General features: G+C 38.4%; 2 protein-coding genes across 2 annotated transcripts; both read right to left on the bottom strand.

Annotated features, from left to right (window-relative positions):
- Positions 1-847: 847 nt before the first annotated feature.
- On the bottom strand, positions 848-7,854 carry saraf (store-operated calcium entry-associated regulatory factor). The gene is made up of 6 exons (XM_063008181.1): positions 7,664-7,854; positions 4,343-4,521; positions 3,734-4,163; positions 3,420-3,639; positions 2,432-2,520; positions 848-2,043 (listed from the first exon to the last, which is right to left on the bottom strand). The coding sequence occupies exons 1-6, from the start codon at positions 7,728-7,730 to the stop codon at positions 2,018-2,020; spliced, it is 1,011 nt and encodes a 336-aa protein (XP_062864251.1). The 5' UTR covers positions 7,731-7,854; the 3' UTR covers positions 848-2,017.
- Positions 7,855-10,223: 2,369 nt separating this feature from the next.
- Positions 10,224-20,332, bottom strand: slc24a2 (solute carrier family 24 member 2). Its single transcript, XM_063008180.1, has 9 exons — positions 19,526-20,332; positions 17,012-17,047; positions 16,795-16,903; positions 16,423-16,497; positions 14,362-14,438; positions 13,432-13,569; positions 12,661-12,750; positions 10,730-10,896; positions 10,224-10,612 (listed from the first exon to the last, which is right to left on the bottom strand). Exons 1-9 carry the CDS (start codon positions 20,330-20,332, stop codon positions 10,363-10,365), a joined length of 1,749 nt encoding a protein of 582 aa, XP_062864250.1. The 3' UTR covers positions 10,224-10,362.
- Positions 20,333-21,721: the final 1,389 nt, after the last annotated feature.

Raw genomic sequence — 21,721 nt, 5'->3', positions numbered from 1 at the left:
TTTAATCATTGGCCTGTTGTCTCCCTCTAGTGGTCAGAGCTGATACTGCAAACAACGTCCATACTTTGAAACTGCCGACTAAAAATAAAATGAAACGATTTTACTAGTTTTCTAACCGCAGTATTCTGGTCAAGGTCCGGGTGGGTCCGGGGAAACTTTAAGCACAAGACACCCTAAACAGGATAACAGTCACTAACACCTAGGAGCAACTTATAACAATTCACTTTCTAAATATTTAGGTAGGAGGAAACCAAGATACCTAAATATCTGTTAAGTTACAAATACAGTTTTATTTAGTTCCTAATGACATTCTGGTAGCTTATCCATCTTCTAAAATGTGTTTTCTTCTATTTCTTTCACATATTCATACCTTCTTCTGAAAAAATAAATAAATATAAACTGCCACAATTTTCATTGTCAGATAGTGCAGCTCACATTAGTTTCCTTTAAAACCAACTACATATACTGTACATATTAATGCTTCTCAGTTTGTCGTCCAATTAATCACGTTCAGAAAAACATTCAAGCTACTAATAAAATGTTTTTAGAAAGTTTTTTTTTTTTTTTTTTTTTTTTAAACATTGCATATACTGTAATTTTCAAGTTTGCTGTTATAGAATAATCAACAGGCTTTGGTTATCGGCTCTGCTTCATGTCAGACCCGCATCACATCACACCAATTACTCATTATATTCAGATAACAGCACAACATATGCTTTATTTTTTACTTGTAACAATTATTATTATTAAAAATAAAATTGATTCTCAAAATTATACAACTGCCCTCTCTAAAATGGGTACAATTTGTAATTTGTGATAAACAAATCAACACTCTTTAATTCTGTCAAAATGTGTATGAGTATATGCATACCAACTTTACTTAAGTAGCCAAACAGTCATAAATGTCATGAAACCAGAAAGAAAATAGAAATACACAGGCAGTCATTACATTCAGTAAATAAAGGGTATAATGTTGAAAAAATACACCTGTCACAGTGCAAATTCAGCAAATCAGAACTATCAGAAAGCATAAATTAAAAAGAAATTAACAAACAACTGCCTGAACACAAAATACATAATAAAATAAAAATATATACACCGATCAGCCAAAACAATAGGACCACCCTCAGCAATGCCTAATTTCATAACAACTGTGCTTCAACAGACAAGGATATTAAATGTCAATAGGTTATGTGTAACAATGCAGCAACTACAATCAGGGCAGTTGTAGACTAGTGGTTAAGGTACTGGACTAGTAAATCAAAAGGCCACTGGTTCAAACCCCACCACTGCTAGGTTACCACTTAACTGCTTAACCCTCAATTGCTTAAACAATCTACTGTCACAGTACTGTAAGTTGCCTTTGGATTAAATCATCTGCTAAATGATGAAAATGTAAATGTAAAAGTACAATCAGCAAAAATACTGAGTGACTTTAACTAGGGCCAAATCATTATAGCCAGACAGGCAGCCTTAGTGATTACCCACAGACAGTGGTCAGAGGAGAGAAAACCCTGACAGATTGCTGTGTTGCTAAGGCTTATTGATACCAGAGAACATAACGGCTATCATGTCTGGTATGGACCAAGTGTGGCTCAAATTGCAGGTCATTTTAATCCTGGTGACGAGGTGAATGTGGCTCAGCACATCAAACCTTCACATGGGGCTGTATAGTAACTATCCAGTCAGAGTGCCCATGGTAGTAATGTTTCTGGTAATGTCCTGGTACCAGATACCACAGATCTCCTTCAGATATCTGGTGAAATCAATGTCTCGGCAGGTCAGAGCTGTTTAGACAGTGGGCGACTGGTCTTAATGTTTTGGATCGTCAAAGTACTTTTACTATAAATCTTACTAGTTTACCTCATATTAACCGTTGCTAACTGTGTAAAGGCTAGCATTACTAATCATCACACAAAAAGTCTCACTAACTGCTAGCAAGCAACACATATTTATTGTTAGCCACACTGAATTTATTTCACTATTTCAGGAAACCAGTGTTGAAGGGTCAAACTTTTTATCTTTTCTTTGTTCCACCAAAACCTGCAGCACAAAACACAGAGCAATCACACACATGAAACACAAATAAAACACACATCTCTTGTACAACTGAAATGGAAAAAAATACTTCAGACTTGGTGTAAAAAATATTTATGTAAAATAATAATTGCCCCTCTTTTGACTGTGATATTTATCAGACTGAATGATTTTAAAACAGTGCCGAGTTATTTTTTGACAAGAATGACGTGTTAAATGTGTTTTGTTTGTACTCAAGTTCTATTTGTCTAATGATCAGTTTTCGATGAAATCCAATCATTACGATGATTTGTAATCATTTAGAGTGAAAATATACAATAATGGAGGCAATCAGACAGAAAAGAATTACTTTTTACACCACTGAATAAACAAGTGTGTGAGGAATAGTTATTACCTGAGGCAGTACGAGTTCCAGAGCTGGTGCTGGGTTGGGGAGAGGTTTTGTAGTTCGTCGGCCCTGTTGGACCCACTGTAGGACCACGCCTAGCATGACCACAAAACCAGGATAAAGACAGGATGGATGAAATATACATGTTACAATAACAAGCTCTAATCTAAACAGTGGTGTTACAGTATCAAATTTTCACAGTATGTGGTTTCACAATATATTGTTAAAATAGAAAATCCACCACCTAATTATTATTTGGTTGTTTTGTTGTTTACTATGTTTTGTGCATGCAAGCCGATTAGGACACAGCCCTTTCTCACAACCATCAGATTAATGGTGGGAGCCTAACAGTGGTAAATTGGTATTCATGGGGCCTAAAACTGCAGCCTTCTGATCACTAGTCCAGTACTTTAACCGCTAAGCTACGAGGAATCTTCAAAAAGTTTCTGCACTTTTATATTTTGGTTGGAAGCGGTGAGGGTGGGGGGAGCAGTAATCGGTCGTGTCTGAGAGACTGAGAAAGTTTATAGTCCGGATTTAACATCATCTGATTTCCACCTTTTGGACGCTCAAAGAAGCTTTAAGGGTTAGAAGATTTTCATGGGATGATTATTACTGCCAGACAATGACTGGCTCATAATCAGCTCATGCTGGACTGCATGCACTGAACTGTTATTGAATTGGACTGTTGCAGGAGCACCTCCATGACTGCTAGACCACCATAAATGGCTCACACATGAACAACATTGGAAACAGTTTGTGCAGGATCATTACTAAGACCAGCTCAGGCAGTACAGGCACTGAGAACAGCTTACCTTGGACCAGTGGCCTGTATTTCACTGGCTGGCTTGTGATTGGTGAATTGTCATTAGGAATGGCTGTGATTGGTGTGTGCTATCAGTCTTTAACAGGTTAGTGTATGTAACGATGTGATGTGGGTGATTTGCTCCCCCTGCCTAATAATCCAAATGATCAGTCGCTGTGCTGTACTGACCTCTGAGAGCCGAACAGATATCCCAGCAGTCCTCCTGTTCCCATTCCAGACCAGAATCCTCCTCCTCTTCCTCTACCCAGTCCTTGTCCTAGTCCTCCTAGTCCTCCAAGTCCTCCAAGTCCTCCTCCTAGCCCCTGTCCCCTAACTCCTCCTCCAAATCCAGATGTGTCAGGTCTGGTGTATGAGTCCGCAAAGCCATAACCAGGGGGATTAGCTGAACCTAAAACAAGGAACAAGTATGACAAAACCTTTTTCATCATCAAAGAAAAGAGATTAAAAAATGAAAGAAATAAGATAAGTGAGAAAACAATTACCATAATTTGTGTAATCATTTGTGTAGTCAGGTTTGAACCCAGGAGGAGGTGGCGCATTGAATCCAGTACCATCAGGACCTTGTGACCCATTTCCATGATGATCATTGGTGGGATTGCTAAGAAACATCTTGTATACAGCAAAGGCGATTGCCAAAAAGATAGCAACAACCACCAAACTGCCTGACCCGTCTCCTGAAGGGCCACTCTGATAATGGCCTCCACCACCTCCTCCACCGAAGAACCCAGAGGAAAAATCAGAAAACTTTGATGAGCCCTTGTTCTGACGACCTTCTGAAGTTAGCTCCAATGTGTACTCCAGACCACACGATCCCTTTAGGATGTGCGGGTCATCAGGGCTGTTGTAGCCCTCACAGGAGACCTCCACCCTTCCAAAACGATACCAGTTATCCATATCGGCCTTGCACTCCCACTGCAGAGGAAGAGAGGAGAAAAAGACTTTGAGGTTTTGCCCTTCATTGCTCGGTTTAATGTTTTTCTTGCTCTGATTTTGTAACATGTCTAAACAAAAGTTATCAAAGTCCATGATTTTTGCAGGGTGTAGGACTGTAGGTTTTCAGCTGTGGTTATCTATATGACTGCATTTGGTACCTGTACATCAACGCCATCCCAGCCTTTGTTCTGACACTGAACTACTTCAGGAACAAAGGCGGAACAGCCAGCTGATCCTCCAACACATTGCAGCTGGGGAACAGGACTGGTACGTCGTGCAGTGGTGTATCGATCCCGGTAAAGAGTAATGGCTTGAACCTCTCGCAGTAACACTGCTCCTATGAATCCAAAAACAACGGCACAAGTTACCCTAAATAAAAAAATCTAAGCCACTTAATTTAAACTTGGTCTTTATTATGGACCATCACAACCTTAGATAAGTAAATAAACAACACAGGGCAAGAAAACTCACCTTGAAATTTCATCTATTAGTCTGAATAAAGCTGTTGGTGCTTCTTAGTGCGTTTCAGATACTTAACTATGATTAGCAAAAACATTGGGACCGCCCCCTAATATACAGGTCCTTCTCAAAAAATTAGCATATTGTGATAAAGTTCATTATTTTCCATAATGTAATGATAAAAATTAAACTTTCATATATTTTAGATTCATTGCACACCAACTGAAATATTTCAGGTCTTTTATTGTTTTAATACTGATGATTTTGGCATACAGCTCATGAAAACCCAAAATTCCTATCTCAAAAAATTAGCATATTTCATCCGACCAATAAAAGAAAAGTGTTTTTAATACAAAAAAAGTCAACCTTCAAATAATTATGTTCAGTTATGCACTCAATACTTGGTCGGGAATCCTTTCGCAGAAATGACTGCTTCAATGCGGCGTGGCATGGAGGCAATCAGCCTGTGGCACTGCTGAGGTGTTATGGAGGCCCAGGATGCTTCGATAGCGGCCTTAAGCTCATCCAGAGTGTTGGGTCTTGTGTCTCTCAACTTTCTCTTCACAATATCCCACAGATTCTCTATGTGGTTCAGGTCAGGAGAGTTGGCAGGCCAATTGAGCACAGTAATACCATGGTCAGTAAACCATTCACCAGTGGTTTTGGCACTGTGAGCAGGTGCCAGGTCGTGCTGAAAAATGAAATCTTCATCTCCATAAAGCTTTTCAGCAGATGGAAGCATGAAGTGCTCCAAAATCTCCTGATAGCTAGCTGCATTGACCCTGCCCTTGATAAAACACAGTGGACCAACACCAGCAGCTGACATGGCACCCCAGACCATCACTGACTGTGGGTACTTGACACTGGACTTCAGGCATTTTGGCATTTCCTTCTCCCCAGTCTTCCTCCAGACTCTGGCACCTTGATTTCCGAAAACAGTACTTTGGACCACTGAGCAACAGTCCAGTGCTGCTTCTCTGTAGCCCAGGTCAGGCGCTTCTGCCGCTGTTTCTGGTTCAAAAGTGGCTTGACCTGGGGAATGCGGCACCTGTAGCCCATTTCCTGCACACGCCTGTGCACGGTGGCTCTGGATGTTTCTACTCCAGACTCAGTCCACTGCTTCCGCAGGTCCCCCAAGGTCTGGAATCGGCCCTTCTCCACAATCTTCCTCAGGGTCCGGTCACCTCTTCTCGTTGTGCAGCGTTTTCTGCCACACTTTTTCCTTCCCACAGACTTCCCACTGAGGTGCCTTGATACAGCACTCTGGGAACAGCCTATTCGTTCAGAAATTTCTTTCTGTGTCTTACCCTCTTGCTTGAGGGTGTCAATGATGGCCTTCTGGACAGCAGTCAGGTCGGCAGTCTTACCCATGATTGCAGTTTTGAGTAATGAACCAGGCTGGGAGTTTTTAAAAGCCTCAGGAATCTTTTGCAGGTGTTTAGAGTTAATTTGTTGATTCAGATGATTAGGTTAATAGCTCGTTTAGAGAACCTTTTCATGATATGCTAATTTTTTGAGATAGGAATTTTGGGTTTTCATGAGCTGTATGCCAAAATCATCAGTATTAAAACAATAAAAGACCTGAAATATTTCAGTTGGTGTGCAATGAATCTAAAATATATGAAAGTTTAATTTTTATCATTACATTATGGAAAATAATGAACTTTATCACAAAATGCTAATTTTTTGAGAAGGACCTGTATATGAGGTTTTTCTACACACACATGCTCAGCTTTGATATGAGACTCACCCTTCATTTTTTTAAAGCACTGCCATTGTAATTCAGACAGAATACACTTATATTATTTAATCATTAACAGGACTATTACCCATCACAAACAGAAACTGTTTGTTTTAGTTTTAGTTAATCTCTGAACATGTGGATCTGGTGTGTATTGTAAGTGATTTTGAATAGTAAAAAGGTAAAACTCTGCTTATAATCTCATAATAAATGCACTAAGCATTAAAATAGATACTTCTTATAATATCTAAATTCTGAATGCTGAAAGAGTTCTGCTTACAATGTCTATGTTCATCTTATAGTTTTACATTACTGCCACGTTGTTTTTTTATAAAATAAAATACGAAGACATGTTGACACGAAGCTATAATGTGTTTTATTTTGTAATTGGACACTATACACTTTCAGTTATAGGTTAACTGCCACCTAATGATGGTAAATTATTGGTTAAAAGAAATTGTCAAAAATTTGCAACCTCAGTTGTAACATAATGTGATTTCCTGCTAGAAAAAAATCACAAGCCCAATAAAAATAATATACTTTACTTGTTATATATTTTTTTCCCCCTTTTCTCCCACTTTAGCGCATCCATTTTCTGGATTTGTCAATCATCCTCTCACTAATGCTGGTCCCTGCTCCTGATTGGGGAGGACGAGGCTGCTCCACGCTCTTTCAACCTGGGCAATGATTATGTATGTATTTTTTATACATATGCCAAAACAGCCCTATTTATATGGGCACAGAGAAATCAACAGCTACAGGCAATCATAATAATCAGTTAGGATTTAGGAAACCATGCAAAGTTAAATGAGATGCATATCACTATGTAAAACACACCTTTGTGTTTCATTCAAATGCAGACGTTTGACCTCGAATGTAAACATTTAAAAATACACGAATCGTTCGTGTTTCTTCAAATATCGCGAGATCTTTTACAGTAACACTTATTCCTGTAATACAAAATGAAATATCGCGATATTTCAATGAAACATTCGTTAAAGGACGTTTTGAATACAATATTCAACTACACCTTTTAAAAACGTAAAAAGTAAATATAATATTTAAATACTGACTTTTAAAAACACCATAAATTAAATATATCTTATAAACTAATCGCGTATTCGGCTAACGGAAATAGTGCAGGAAATAGTGCAGAAATTAATATGTTTTTAATATCAACCCCAGTTGTTCAAAAGTCTTTACAGTTAGAGTTTGCATAATCGGATTGGGAATAGCTAGCCATCCAAAAGTATAAAAAATAATTAAAAATAAACTTTACCATCATGCCAGCAGTGTAGCTGGGGCAGAAACAGTAGCTGCAGCAGGAAAACAGTTGCCACCACCATGTTTACACTCCACAGGCACAAGTTAACAAGCTAGGCTAACTAGATTATATATCCAAACTAATCCTTCTGATTATTAGAAATATTCTGGGTTCTTTGAGTCGATCATAAACATTACGTGGCTGTGTATCATTAGTGAAAGTAAACTGGTGCAATCGCGAAGAAATATATGTGTTCCAAATCATATATCAACTCACTAGATAGCATGCCTAAGTAGTGCGCATCCCCATGTTATTTTATACAGTAGACTACACTACATTGAGCTTAGGTATGTGATTTTAAACACATTTTCCCTTCCGTGTTTCTTTTGTAACCGGTTTCTCTATGGGTTGGGTGCATGTTAAACAGCACCATGTATGTATACATATATACTGTAGACACACTGTATTAAGGGTGTTCTTTACCTCCAGGGCGCACGATGGCGTAGCAGGTAATGTGGGTGCCGTATAGAGCCGATGCTCTAAGGACCAGGCTTCTAACCTTGCCTTCTGGCCACTGGCTTTGAGGCGTTTGGTATGTTCTCCGCGCGTATGGGTGGGTTCCAATCTGATACTCTGGTTTCCTTCATTGCCTCTCTGCGTGTGAGAGGGTGTTTGTTTGTTTATTAGGATTTTAACATCATGTTTTACACTTTGGTTACATTCATGACAGGAATAGTAGTTACTCATTACTCAAAATTATTTCAAACACACAGTCATGGACAATTTAGTGTCTCCAATTCACCTCACTTGCATGTCTTTGGACTGTGGGAGGAAACCGGAGCACCCGGAGTAAACCCACGCAGACACGGGGAGAACATGCAAACTCAGCACAGAAAGGACCCAGAGCACCCCACCTGGGGATCAAACCCAGGACCTTCTTGCTCTGAGGCGACAGTGCTACCCACTTAGCCACCGTGCCACCCGTGAGAGGGTGCGGGGGTGAGTTTGTGATGCACCTGCCTTTTAACAAGATTTTTCATCACGCCAAACTCACAGCAACCCTGATCCTCACAAAAACAAGAAGGCGAATTGGTTGCTTTAGTATGTTCAGATAGTGACACCATCCAGGATGAAGCAGTAAGGCAAATTAGATAATTAATCAAACAGATTAATCATATACTGTGATTTTTTTCATTTAACTTTCATCAACTGCTTTATCCTGGCACCTCAAACCCGGCTGATAGATTCAATCCCAGATCTCAGCAGTGGTTGGCTCACGTAATAGACTGCTGCGCCACTTGAGAACACAGACAAAAGCTAAAAATCACATAGAATCTAACTTAAATTCAATATGTGTATAATCACTAACTTAGTCTAATTAGATTTGAGTTGAGTTGTGTTTTACAACATTCAGTGTGCCGCGCTTTTCACTCGTCTTTTCTGCAACTTTCTGTGCTAAATTTGTGACAGCCCATTGTGAGCCACTTCTGGTTGTGGTGACAGCCTATCACGAGTTGTTGCTGCTCCTGGTGATGCTCCAGCATGACCCCAGAAGGCACCCCAGGAAGAAGAAAGGGGGCATTTCAACTGTATAATAATGCCTATAATTTGTTAACTGAAATGTCCAAAAAGCTTGGTTGGAAGTCCACATAGTTTTGACCATATAGTGAATGTTTACCTACCTGACCAAAAGATTGGAGCTCTGCAGGAGCTTTTTTGGTTGCAGCATGATGAACTCCAGCCATTTATTTTATTTTTTCTCTTGTCTGTCAGCAAATTGTACAAAGTAATAAAGCTATAATGATTAAAAGTCAGTTTTCCACCCAGTGTTTATACACAATTGCTCTGACATCGATGTAGGAGGTATTACAGGAGGTAATAGACAGACATTAGATTTGTAAAAGTGAAGTGAATATTTGCATTGATAGCACATTCACCACATGGACAACCACATGGGTTAAGTTCAAACACAAGGTTTTTGAAATGCACTGTTATAATGGATTTTAGAATGGATCTTGCTAGTAACAACACTAGCAAGTGTGCATGACACCAGATAACAGTAGCAACATGGTCAAAGCTCTGGTGCAAAGAAATTGTCTATACATCTTGTGATAAATATTATAGTTTTTCCCAACTTTTTTTCTATAGCTCAACACTACAATATCCTCCAGTACAAAACTAAAGTAGCGATCTTTAGATGCCAAAGATATCTTTATCAACTAATTTGAAGTTTGAGGAATGTGTATATCTGAGTGATGCTTAATGTGCCATGTTAAAGTCATACAATATACACAAACCAAATGATTAAATGCTAACATTGTCCCAGCCTCAATATCAGTGTTCAGCTTTGAGTCCTGAAGCATCGTTGAAAAGTTTAACATCCCTGAGGCATTAAGAACCGGTGTGCTTTTGATTCATGTGCGTGCAGTATGTTCACAATGTCCAAGTGTCCATTCTTTACCTACTACATAACATCTACTGTCCATAGGCATATCAAGTCTCTAAACTTGGATCAAAATAAACAAAAACAGTGTGCTAGCAAAATATTGTGAGACTTGTTTTATATTGCTGTGTAATTTCTGAACAGTTTTTGCTTGGTACTTATGCTGTTTCTGTGTAGTGTAGTAGTGCTTTATGTATGATTTCCTCATTGCTGGCTTGGCTATTTGTTTCTGCATTGGGTCTGTAGAGTGTTTGTTTATTTTCAACTTCTTTTAGATGGAGACAGGACAGGTGATGACCTTGTCCTCCAGCATGACACTGACCACAAGGAAGACAAAGTAGAGCAAGAACATTGAGAAACCAAGCATCTTGCTCATCCTCCATTTGCAGACAGCAATAGAGATAATGACGAAGAGAAGCATGAGGAAGAGCAGGACGATGGCACAGAACAAACCATTACTGCTCACCATCACTGGCATAAAGTTGTGTGCAGTAGAATACAGCAGCCATGGGAAGGGCAACCTGAAAAAAAAGGAACAAAATATTCTGTATTCTATCAGATTTATCCTGATGAAGGCCCAAATGGAACATGAATTAAACACTGATGATGGCGATGATGATGAAGGGGTCTTTATTTACCCAACGGTAATGTCAAAGATGTTGGAGCCCACTGAACTTGACACGGCCATGTCTCCTAAACCTTTTCTGGCCACAATCACACTGGTAATGAGATCAGGAATGGAGGTACCAGCTGCAAGAATGGTCAGACCCATTATCTCCTCCGTAATGCCAATCGTCTCACCAACCTGTAGGGTAGCACAGAAATCTAAGATACTCATGATATACCAGTTCTATACTCCCTTCCTGGTTCCAGCATGCATCTACCCCTGTAAACAGGAGACCCATGAATTTTGTGTTACCCCACAGAGCAATTTCTCCTACATGTTGGGATAAATTGGAATATGGACTATGAGTCAGGCCATCTTGTCCAACATTTTACAACTGCTTTTTTTTAACAGAATAAGCACAATTTCCCACAGGCACAATGCGAAACCTTGTGGAAAGTGTTATAGCTGTAATGGAGGGCATTAGAAATCCACAATAATGCACATGTTTAATGAATAGAATGCCCAACATGACACTGGTCAGGTGTCCGTGTATCTTTGGCTATATAGTAGACATACAGCAACTTAGATAATTAATTTGGTGGTGGAGAAAATTCAGTTGTTATTTGTGACATGGCCTCCAGATTACAATGGCCCTTAAGAAAGAAGTATTTGCTCTAACATCAGCACTGTAGATTTAACCATGCTGGGCTACTCTGGTGTATTGTGTCTGCAAGGAGTTGTTTTATCCTGGTGCTGTTATAAAAGACAGTGTTGGTTTAAAGCCGCTAGCATGTTGAGGCGAATTAGTAGAGAAAGGAACGGCTAATTGGCATTAGGATTTGGCTGCTTTTATTGTGCTAGTCCACCTCCAGTACCTTATTCTGTCTCTCTGTCTCTCCCTTGGTCTATCTTTACCTCTTTCTGCCATATCCTCTGTACAGTTACCTATCTATCTATCTATCTATCTATCTATCTATCTATCTATCTATCTATCTATCTATCTATCATCTATCTATCTATCTATCTATCTATCTATCTATCTATCTATCTATCTATCTATCTATCTATCTATCATCTATTTATCTATCTATCTATCTATCTATCTATCTATCTATCTATCTATCTATCTATCTATCTATCATCTATTTATCTATCTATCTATCTATCTATCTATCTATCATCTATTTATCTATCTATCTATCTATCTATCTATCTATCATCTATTTATCTATCTATCTATCTATCTATCTATCTATCTATCTATCTATCTATCTATCTATCTATCTATCTATCTATCTATCTATCTATCTATCTGTTGTTATATAAAAAATGTGGTAAGCAACAGCAAGGCTAACATTACTGAACTTCTCTTCTTGTCTAATCCCTTTTGCGTAGCAAGCACTTGTCATGCTGCTGCTTTATGCTTATCAGAGAAACCTCAAGATTTTACATACTACCGCAGTAATTGTTTAGGATTAAAAAGCTTTAGGTTTTTGTTATTAGCATAATTAAAGATTTAGCACTAAAATGCTAACACTACAGTACTTGTATCTTGAATGTATTCTTTAGTCTTTTAGAGAGTTTTGCTTTTTCTGCTTAGCAATAAATGCAGTGGTTAACATTTGCTGGACCTCTTTTAGAAAATATCCACCACCTTTCTTAACCTTTTAGCAAAACATAAAGAGTGCTAACATAAAGTGTGTTAAACATAGGAACTTTAAGCTTCTTTTTATTAATGCAGTCGTTCTCAAAATCAGAAGGGTTTGTGATCTTCACAGATTTGTGTTCTTAGACGTTCTGTAAACTTGTACTAGAGTAAGAACATTTTACTAAACAAGCACATCAGTAAGAGCTTCTGCTAAATGCTGAAAATGTAAATTAATCTCAAGCTCCTAGAGGTTCAGCAGGACAGACTCAGTTTATTTGTATAATTTACAACTTATGGTGGCTTATTTGGCCTACCTGGTGAGCCCACCACACCATCAAATAGGAGAAGGCAGCAATCCAAGAGATGGAACCAAGAAACGCGATGGGAAAGAACTTCTTAGAGGTCTGAGTGAAATTAGAAAGCAGTGATCAGAAGTTTGATAGTGAGCTTATACTTTAAAAACAGTATGGATTATTTTGCTTATTATATATGGTTATGTTGAAATCCTATGATGATTTAGACATGTATTTGACGAAGTGGTGGCTAAACTGGTAGCTATAAGCTTAAATGTTTTAGTTACTATGTCTACTTTTATTTAAACCTACTATGTTTTAGTTTCATTTTGTCTTGTAGCCTTAGTACAAAAGAAAAAGAAACAATTGACACCAAACTGATCAACTCCCAAACCATTCAGTTAAAATTTGGCTGTTCAGCTGTTGTTGGACTGTATTTTTTATCATTAAAGTCTAAAGTCATTTTGTATAGTGGGATAGACAAATAAATTACTGCAAAATGCAAAAAGTCATTTGTCCAGCACTGTTCAGTTTCACTGGAAATGGACCACTATTTAGATAGAGAGTTTTAAGAGAATTTAAAGACACAGTTCACAGAAGCTTAAATGTAACAAGGTAAAAAAATTACACAATTCTAAATTTTAGCATTCAATGTTTTTCAGCCTGGAAAAAAATAATTTTAATTGTAATAATAAAATAATAAAGCCCTTATTAGTAACTAGACATTACAAATTTAATTTATAGTTCGGTTTACCATTTACCATCTAATCATGAATCTAACCCATCACTTACATCTCTGCGGACATCAGGAAGTGTAAGCCACAGTGGAAAGACAATGGGAAAAATAAAGAGGTAAGTCGCCTGCTTTCTGCATGTCTCTGGCCATGCCAAGCTGAGAGGCTGATCTTCATCCTGCTCGTCCTCGTCCTCCTGCATCACAAAGAACCATTTTCTTGACTAAGTACTATTTTATATAAAAAAAAAACAATTACCCTGGTACCTACAAGCTTAGGTAACGCAGTTACCAATCAAAAATCATACTGAACACAGATCTCCATGATTAAACTGTACAAAGACATAAATCAGGGAAATGATATAAAACAATATCAAAAGCTTTGAGTGTTTCCAGGACCACAATGGCCCATTGACCCATTGGGTTTGACAGTTTTAGTTCACCTTTCAACTGTCAAAATACTGTAGTGGCTTTAGGGTCAGATTTATGAATGTCCTTGAGTGGCAAGGCCAAAACCCAGACTTAAACCCCATGGCAGTTCACAGATGCTCGCCATCCAGTCTGACAGAACTTGAGAGAATCTGTCATGAAGAATGGGATAAACTGCTCTTGGTGTACAAAACTTGTTAAGACATATTTGACAGAATTGCAACTTCAATTGCTGCCAAAGTGGTTTCTAGTATTATGGTTTAAACAAAGCATCTGAATACTTTTGTAAATAAGAGATTTTTGTGGAATTATCATTCTGCAATTATCATTATCATCTATTGAGCATGATAGCTTGTCAGCAAGTCAAGTAACTACTATACTTGTAGGTTAGTGAGTAGCAGTTCAGTGTAGGAAAGCTTACTTTGTAAATGTATTTGTTGTTTGTAAACTAGTTAGCTAGTGAAGTAGTTGAAATACAAATAAAACAAAGTGTGTTGAAGAGTGTGTTTGTCTTTTTTTGTTCAGTTGGTCACAGCGCAACATCCAGATAACGACCTTACCTGTTGTCCTGCGTTGCCATTCATGGGTGGAGTGACCTCTACCTCCACATGGGTGCTGTTAGGCTGGTTCTTTTTTACTACATTATCATTAATAAAAGACATACATTAGAATGGAAATATGATGAACTGTGTATGATTATTAGTAGATAAAAAACAAACACTACATGCTAATGTATTTAGTCCTGACTTAGTAATTCAAATTGTGGAATTCATATTGACACAATAAAGGGCCTTCCCAAAACTGCTTTTTAACACCTGAACGTAATCATTAGGAGAGCCCTCATTAGTATTTTGGCTATATAGGGTTTATAAGTTAATAATAAATAAACAATACATATAATAAAATAAGATGTATACAATATATATATATATACAGTGTATCACAAAAGTGAGTACACCCCTCACATTTCTGCAAATATTTGATTATATCTTTTCATGGGACAACACTATAGACATGAAACTTGGATATAACTTAGAGTAGTCAGTGTACAGCTTGTATAGCAGTGTAGATTTACTGTCTTCTGAAAATAACTCAACACACAGCCATTAATGTCTAAATAGCTGGCAACATAAGTGAGTACACCCCACAGTGAACATGTCCAAATTGTGCCCAAATGTGTCGTTGTCCCTCCCTGGTGTCATGTGTCAAGGTCCCAGGTGTAAATGGGGAGCAGGGCTGTTAAATTTGGTGTTTTGGGTACAATTCTCTCATACTGGCCACTGGATATTCAACATGGCACCTCATGGCAAAGAACTCTCTGAGGATGTGAGAAATAGAATTGTTGCTCTCCACAAAGATGGCCTGGGCTATAAGAAGATTGCTAACACCCTGAAACTGAGCTACAGCATGGTGGCCAAGGTCATACAGCGGTTTTCCAGGACAGGTTCCACTCGGAACAGGCTTCGCCAGGGTCGACCAAAGAAGTTGAGTCCACGTGTTCGGCGTCATATCCAGAGGTTGGCTTTAAAAAATAGACACATGAGTGCTGCCAGCATTGCTGCAGAGGTTGAAGACGTGGGAGGTCAGCCTGTCAGTGCTCAGACCATACGCCGCACACTGCATCAACTCGGTCTGCATGGTCATCATCCCAGAAGGAAGCTGATGCACAAGAAAGCCCGCAAACAGTTTGCTGAAGACAAGCAGTCCAAGAACATGGATTACTGGAATGCCCTGTGGTCTGACGAGACCAAGATAAACTTGTTTGGCTCAGATGGTGTCCAGCATGTGTGGCGGCGCCCTGGTGAGAAGTACCAAGACAACTGTATCTTGCCTACAGTCAAGCATGGTGGTGGTAGCATCATGGTCTTGGGCTGCATGAGTGTTACTGGCACTGGGGAGCTGCAGTTCATTGAGGGAAACATGAATTCCAACATGTACTGTGACATTCTGAAACAGAGCATGATCCCCTCCCTTTGAAAACTGGGCCTCATGGCAGTTTTCCAACAGGATAACGACCCCAAACACAACCTCCAAGATGACAACTGCCTTGCTGAGGAAGCTGAAGGTAAAGGTGATGGACTAAACCCAATTGAGCACCTGTGGCGCATCCTCAAGTGGAAGGTGGAGGAGTTCAAGGTGTCTAACATCCACCAGCTCCGTGATGTCATCATGGAGGAGTGGAAGAGGATTCCAGTAGCAACCTGTGCAGCTCTGGTGAATTCCATGCCCAGGAGGGTTAAGGCAGTGCTGGATAATAATGGTGGTCACACAAAATATTGACACTTTGGGCACAATTTGGACATGTTCACTGTGGGGTGTACTCACTTATGTTGCCAGCCATTTAGACATTAATGGCTGTGTGTTGAGTTATTTTCAGAAGACAGTAAATCTACACTGCTATACAAGTTGTACACTGACTACTCTAACTTATATCCAAGTTTTATTTCTATAGTGTTGTCCCATGAAAAGATATAATAAAATATTTGCAGAAATGTGAGGGGTGTACTCACTTTTGTGATACACTGTATATATATATATATATATATATATATATATATATATATATATATATATAATTGACAGTATATATGGTATATAATGTATACTGTACTAGAACTCACCCAGGCCATTCACATCCTCTTTTTCCTTTTGTCTTGCTATCTTGTGCAGAATGGAAACTTTATCTTTAAACTTTCCTAAACCACACACACACACACACACACACACAAATACACAGAGTAAACAGTCTACTACACACAAAATCACCTAATCACAGTTGTTTAAGCTAAATGTGACTATTTGAGATGAATGGATTATCATGTTCTACAATCCTGCTTTTTCCTACATAAACAAACAGCAAGTTACTTGATTGTGGACACTTGTGTTTCAGCAGGTAGACCTGTTTGTGGTGGTTTGTAAGTAGTTTAATCTTGCAGCTTTTAAGGTGCATGTTTGCAGTGTACCTGGTGTGTGTGTGTGTGTGTGTGTGTTACCTTCACTGAAAGGATCCAGGGTGTGGATCATCAGCTGAAAGATGCTGTTCCTCATTAGTGAGTTGTGCAGTGAGGCAGAGCTTATTCCTCTCTGAAGATGGGGCTTGGCCTAAACAAAAAACAACGAATAAAAAGAATTCAGTGCATGTAAATGTAGTTTTGCGTACATTATGTGGAAAATACAGGTCGAGAGAATAAATAGTGGAAGTGTACTTACTGTTAGTTTGTTCTCATCGTCTTCAACACTGCTGACCTTCAGAAAAAAAAAATATTAAGAAGAGCTGCAAAATCAAGCATTATAGTCCTTAACATCATCAAACCATCACCAAACAAGGCTGCAAGATCCTGGTGGGACTGATAGACAATACACAAACAGGGGTATCTTTAGATCCACCAAACTGCTTTTGGTAATTTTGGATGTTTGAGGAACTCAGAAGAGATACACAGGCTTACCCTCCTTCCAAGTGTTAATGCTACAGCATGTAGGTTCTTTAGCATTTAGTGATATATAGTCAGTCCTCTCTGGTGGAATTACAGTCGATAGTTAACGTACATACACACATTTATGTAAGAGACTGTACTGTGCTCTATGTCATGGCAGTGTTTTATTTTAGTGGTTTACTGAAAACTAAATTCTCTCAATGCCAAAAGTTAGTCTGTAACTTCTTGTGTTCAGCTGGAACAGGGTGACACTGTCCAGAGTCAGGCCTGTTGTAAATCACCACGGTCTTAAAGGTTGACGTCCAAGAAAAAGTCCCTTGATCCTGCATTTTCCTTTCCCATGTGATTAGCAACAAGTTTTAGCTGAGCATTGAATGCTGATTTTGAAGCAGAGGCTTCATTCTTACACTGCAGTGAAAGAATATTTGTAGAATTTGTATTTGTATTTGTAGATCTATTGTAAACCACAATGAATGTAATAAATAAAAACCTTTTTTGTACAAAATAAGTTTTTAATTATTTAGTCTCGTGAAAAGAACAGTTGTCATGACATACATGTCTCTTACAAGTGTATATAAACCTTTGACGTAAACTGGATGTTATGCTAGCTTGCTTTTGGATTTTTTAAAAGACTGAGGTGAGGTAAATTGAGCTGAGGGAACAGACAGATGTAGCATTTTAGCTATAGCTAACCCCTTTTTAAAAAATTCATTAAATTTTTCAGGCTCTATAAATACATGTTATTAATTATTTAATTATTAATCATGTAATTAATTTGGGGGGTAATATCAGGTTCTACGTGTAGTTTTTACCCAAAGGTTTATTAATGTGGAGGGCGATCTGCTAGCCCTGTTTAAGTTAGCAAGCTAAGCTAACTTGTGAACAATAAATACACAGCCATAAAACACTAGACCACTGTGCAACCTGCCAAATATAAGTACTACAGTCACTGTTTTTCAATTAAATTACAAACAACATACAAATATAACTTAAATCCAACTAGAAAAGGTTAAAGATTCAATATGTGTCTTAGCTACTCCAGTTCAATCACATTTAAGCTAGAATCTGATCCTTAAATTCGAGGTGGGCCAGTGGCTACTAAATGTTGTCCTCTTAAGCTTTTTTATTTTATGTAAAGTCAGCGTATGAGTTTAGATTACAATCGAATTTCAGTCACTTCCGCAACACCTACACAAGTAAAGAAGAAAAGAAATATTAATTTCTTTCCAGAATCAAATACTCACATCCACTAAAGAAAATACATAATCACACCTTTGCAGCAACAAGCTAAAGGTACATCAGAAATAATCAGACAGATTTGATGTTGGAGGTCATGGCATTTTGACTCATGAGGACGCAGCGTGGCTCCTGCCTAAACTTAACCACACTAACAGGATCTGATGTGCTTATCGGATTAGAACAGAATAGCTAAGGGATACACGTTCCTCTGAATAAACCATCTCATCATAATGTTCCTCTCTCTACATCTCCATCTCCACATTTACACAGTGAGGGCAGGATCTGAATATTTGTATGTTTACAATATGAAAGCTTGTAAAGTTTAAAGAGGTCAAAGGTTTACACACATTTGTAAGAAACATAATATATATGCCATAACAGTCTTAGGAGTACAAACAAATATGTTGGTTTTCTGGCATAATACAAATACAATAATACAAAAATACAAATTTTTGAGGTTGAGGTCAATGCCATTTGAAAGGTTACAGTTCAGCATGATTTAGCCAGTCCAAAAACAACATTTTGGACTCCCTATTAATCTTGCTTCATTATTTTATCCAATTTTTCACCATGCACCAATTTCACTGGGAGTAAAACAGCAGTAAGGCATAATACTGCCATCTCTAATGCATATAAGTTGGTAGAGTATTGTTGGGTTGGAACACCTCAACTGGCTGGCAGAAAGCATTTTCCCTACTTGGTTGGTAGCTAGTAGCTGGACAATGGAAATGAGGAAAACAGGAAAGAAATGGTCTGAACATAACATTGTTATTAGCTTCATAGTCCTCTGTGTGTTACTCTTACACATACAACCAGTGTAAACCAAATCCCACATTTTCACATGCACTTTGCCTCATTTGAAGCTATAAAATGCCTAGTACACTGTTATTGCTCCTGTGTTTCCTTCCCGGGGATGTTATTCAGATGAGGCAATTGTTAAACCATGATCCAGTACAGCAAGGTGACTAAGCAGATGACTGGCTATTTTATGTCTGTCTCTGCCAAGAAGTCTTGGCCTGATCAAGCAAGCTGTGAAATAAGCTTAACTTACCTTTGGTGGAGCCTCGACCTCAGCCACCTGGTTCCTGCTGAACAAACTCTTGATCAGCACCTCCACTGTGGAATTGTACTTCATGAAAAGCACATAGGAAAAATACCCTGCCAGAAGAGACATGCTCTCCACATAGGTGATATAATTGTCCAAAAAGAAGAAGATGAGCATGATTAGGTCCAGAATGTAAAAGGAGACATCACGGAAAAGTGGCCACCACGTCAGGTTAAGGATCTCACGTGAGAACAGGGCACACATACCTATCACAAACAGAATATTAAACACGGCTGAGCCCACAATGGTTCCTATTCCCACATTGCTATGAGAGATGAAAACTCCAATGACAGATGTGAAAAGTTCAGGGGCAGAGCCTCCAGCAGCCATGAATGTGGCACCAGCAACATCATCTGAGATCTCCAGCTTCTCTGTGATGACGGTTAGTGCAGGCACAAAGAACTCATCGCAGACAATAGCCAATGCGATAAACATATACAGCATGCCGAACATATGCAGCACCACAGCACCTTGACGCCGTTCCTCCAAGGAGAAAAGATCTTCTGGGTAGTCACCATGATTTGCCTCTGAAGCCACTTCCTTGCCTTGCTCCTCCACTTGCTGGTGAGTCGATCGTGAAGTTCTGTGCAATGGATCAACCAGAGACTCAGAAGTTCCTCTAAGAGCATTCCAGCACAAGAGCAAAGACAGGGCGAAGACACTCAACAAGAAGCCAAGGATCCGCGATCCCCGGAATTTCCTCTTCATACGCTGCTTCCTTGGCCATTGACTGGATAAAACCTTGGTGACCATGTTTGAGGGGTGGTTTGGTGGTCCAACAGACTGTCTCAGATCTATGGGGTGTCATGCATGGCCTCACCCAAACTTTAATCTAACTTATAGGACTCATTCCCTGATTCCAGACAGGGCTGATGTCCTTTAATGGTTTCCTCATATTAAGGTCTGTGGAAATAGAAACATGGTTGTAAAAGATTAGATTTATAAACCTATAGATTTAGACTTAACAAACCTATAGATTTAGACAAGAGATAACAAAGCATAATGTCATTTTATGTTACAGTATACAGATTTAGGCATGTATTTACAGAAAGTATTTAGCTCTTTTAGCCTTGTAGTCCCAGTGCAAATGCTTGGCTTGGCTAAACAATCTTGAGACTACAAAGGACATAACATATGACTTATCATTTTAAATTCATCAAACCACTTTGACCTCTTGTACCACATAAATGGGGTTAATGTCATCCTGAAAAGACCACTTACAACAGAATAAAACTATTTAATTTGATTTAATTTGATTTGCACTGACCCACATCATGCAATCAAAAATTCACACCACATCATACCAATAACACTGTACCCTCTTAATGTGGGAGTCAAGCATTTAGGCCTGTACTGTTCTTTTATAATGAAACCTTAACTAGTTAGCCAGTCTCTGTGACCTGTGACCGAATCATCTGCCAGCCATGTGCTACAAATGATCGCCCCTACTTTCATTATTTTTTAAAACATATGTTTTTCTATTTCTTGTTTTATTTTTCAAATTTTGGAGAGGAACTTTCCACACCACCAAATATTTTTTGTTTAAGTGTGTACATCTTGATCTAGCAGATTTTTATATAATGTGCAATAAACTTAATAAAAAACTTTACTGAGGACAAGAAAATCTCTTGAAATGATTCAGTCACAGACAAAGAACAGCTGCAGAAATCATTGAAATCACAATACTGCTGTGAGTAAACTGTATATGCTGTTCTATATGGAGAATAATAAAAAAATTTTTTACAGCTGTAGCAACAATTTAGGATCAGCACACCCCCGCTAAAACCCTCCGGAGTGCAACATCTCCATCTGTCAGTTTAATGATTAAATCCGGTTTAAAACTGATGATCTGTTGAGCTCCATTACTGCTGGCTTCATTATAATTCATTTGATTATACTTTCACTGTCTGCTTTTATGATAAAGGTTTAAAATCATACATTGATTACGGTTCATGTACTGATTGTGATGCTGAATTCAGTTCAAAGATAAAAGAGGAAAAATAGAAATCTATCAATTATTACGAACACTTTAAATATACAATAAAGAAGCAGTAATATTACAAGTAATTAAAGTAAAACGAGATATATACATAAATAATTACATAATTACATGATACCATTGATCAACAATATGTACCTAAA

The sequence above is a fragment of the Trichomycterus rosablanca genome, chromosome 14, assembly GCF_030014385.1.
Source record: "Trichomycterus rosablanca isolate fTriRos1 chromosome 14, fTriRos1.hap1, whole genome shotgun sequence".
NCBI classification, from domain to species: domain Eukaryota; kingdom Metazoa; phylum Chordata; class Actinopteri; order Siluriformes; family Trichomycteridae; genus Trichomycterus; species Trichomycterus rosablanca.
The sequence above is the reverse complement of the archived record's forward strand: the minus strand, read 5'-3'. Positions and strand labels throughout refer to the sequence as shown.

Excerpts from the sequence above, each read along its gene's own strand:
- saraf (XM_063008181.1), bottom strand. The coding sequence starts at position 7,730 with ATGGTGGTGGCAACTGTTTTCCTGCTGCAGCTACTGTTTCTGCCCCAG. Across the intron at positions 4,522-7,663 it reads GCTACACTGCTGGCATGATG|GAGCAGTGTTACTGCGAGAG; the intron begins GTAAAGTTTATT and ends TTGGATTCATAG. Across the intron at positions 2,521-3,419 it reads TATCTGTTCGGCTCTCAGAG|GCGTGGTCCTACAGTGGGTC; the intron begins GTCAGTACAGCA and ends TGGTCATGCTAG.
- slc24a2 (XM_063008180.1), bottom strand. The coding sequence starts at position 20,332 with ATGGTCACCAAGGTTTTATCCAGTCAATGGCCAAGGAAGCAGCGTATG. Across the intron at positions 12,751-13,431 it reads TTCCTGATGTCCGCAGAGAT|ACCTCTAAGAAGTTCTTTCC; the intron begins GTAAGTGATGGG and ends AATTTCACTCAG. Across the intron at positions 10,897-12,660 it reads TGGTGTGGTGGGCTCACCAG|GTTGGTGAGACGATTGGCAT; the intron begins GTAGGCCAAATA and ends GCTACCCTACAG.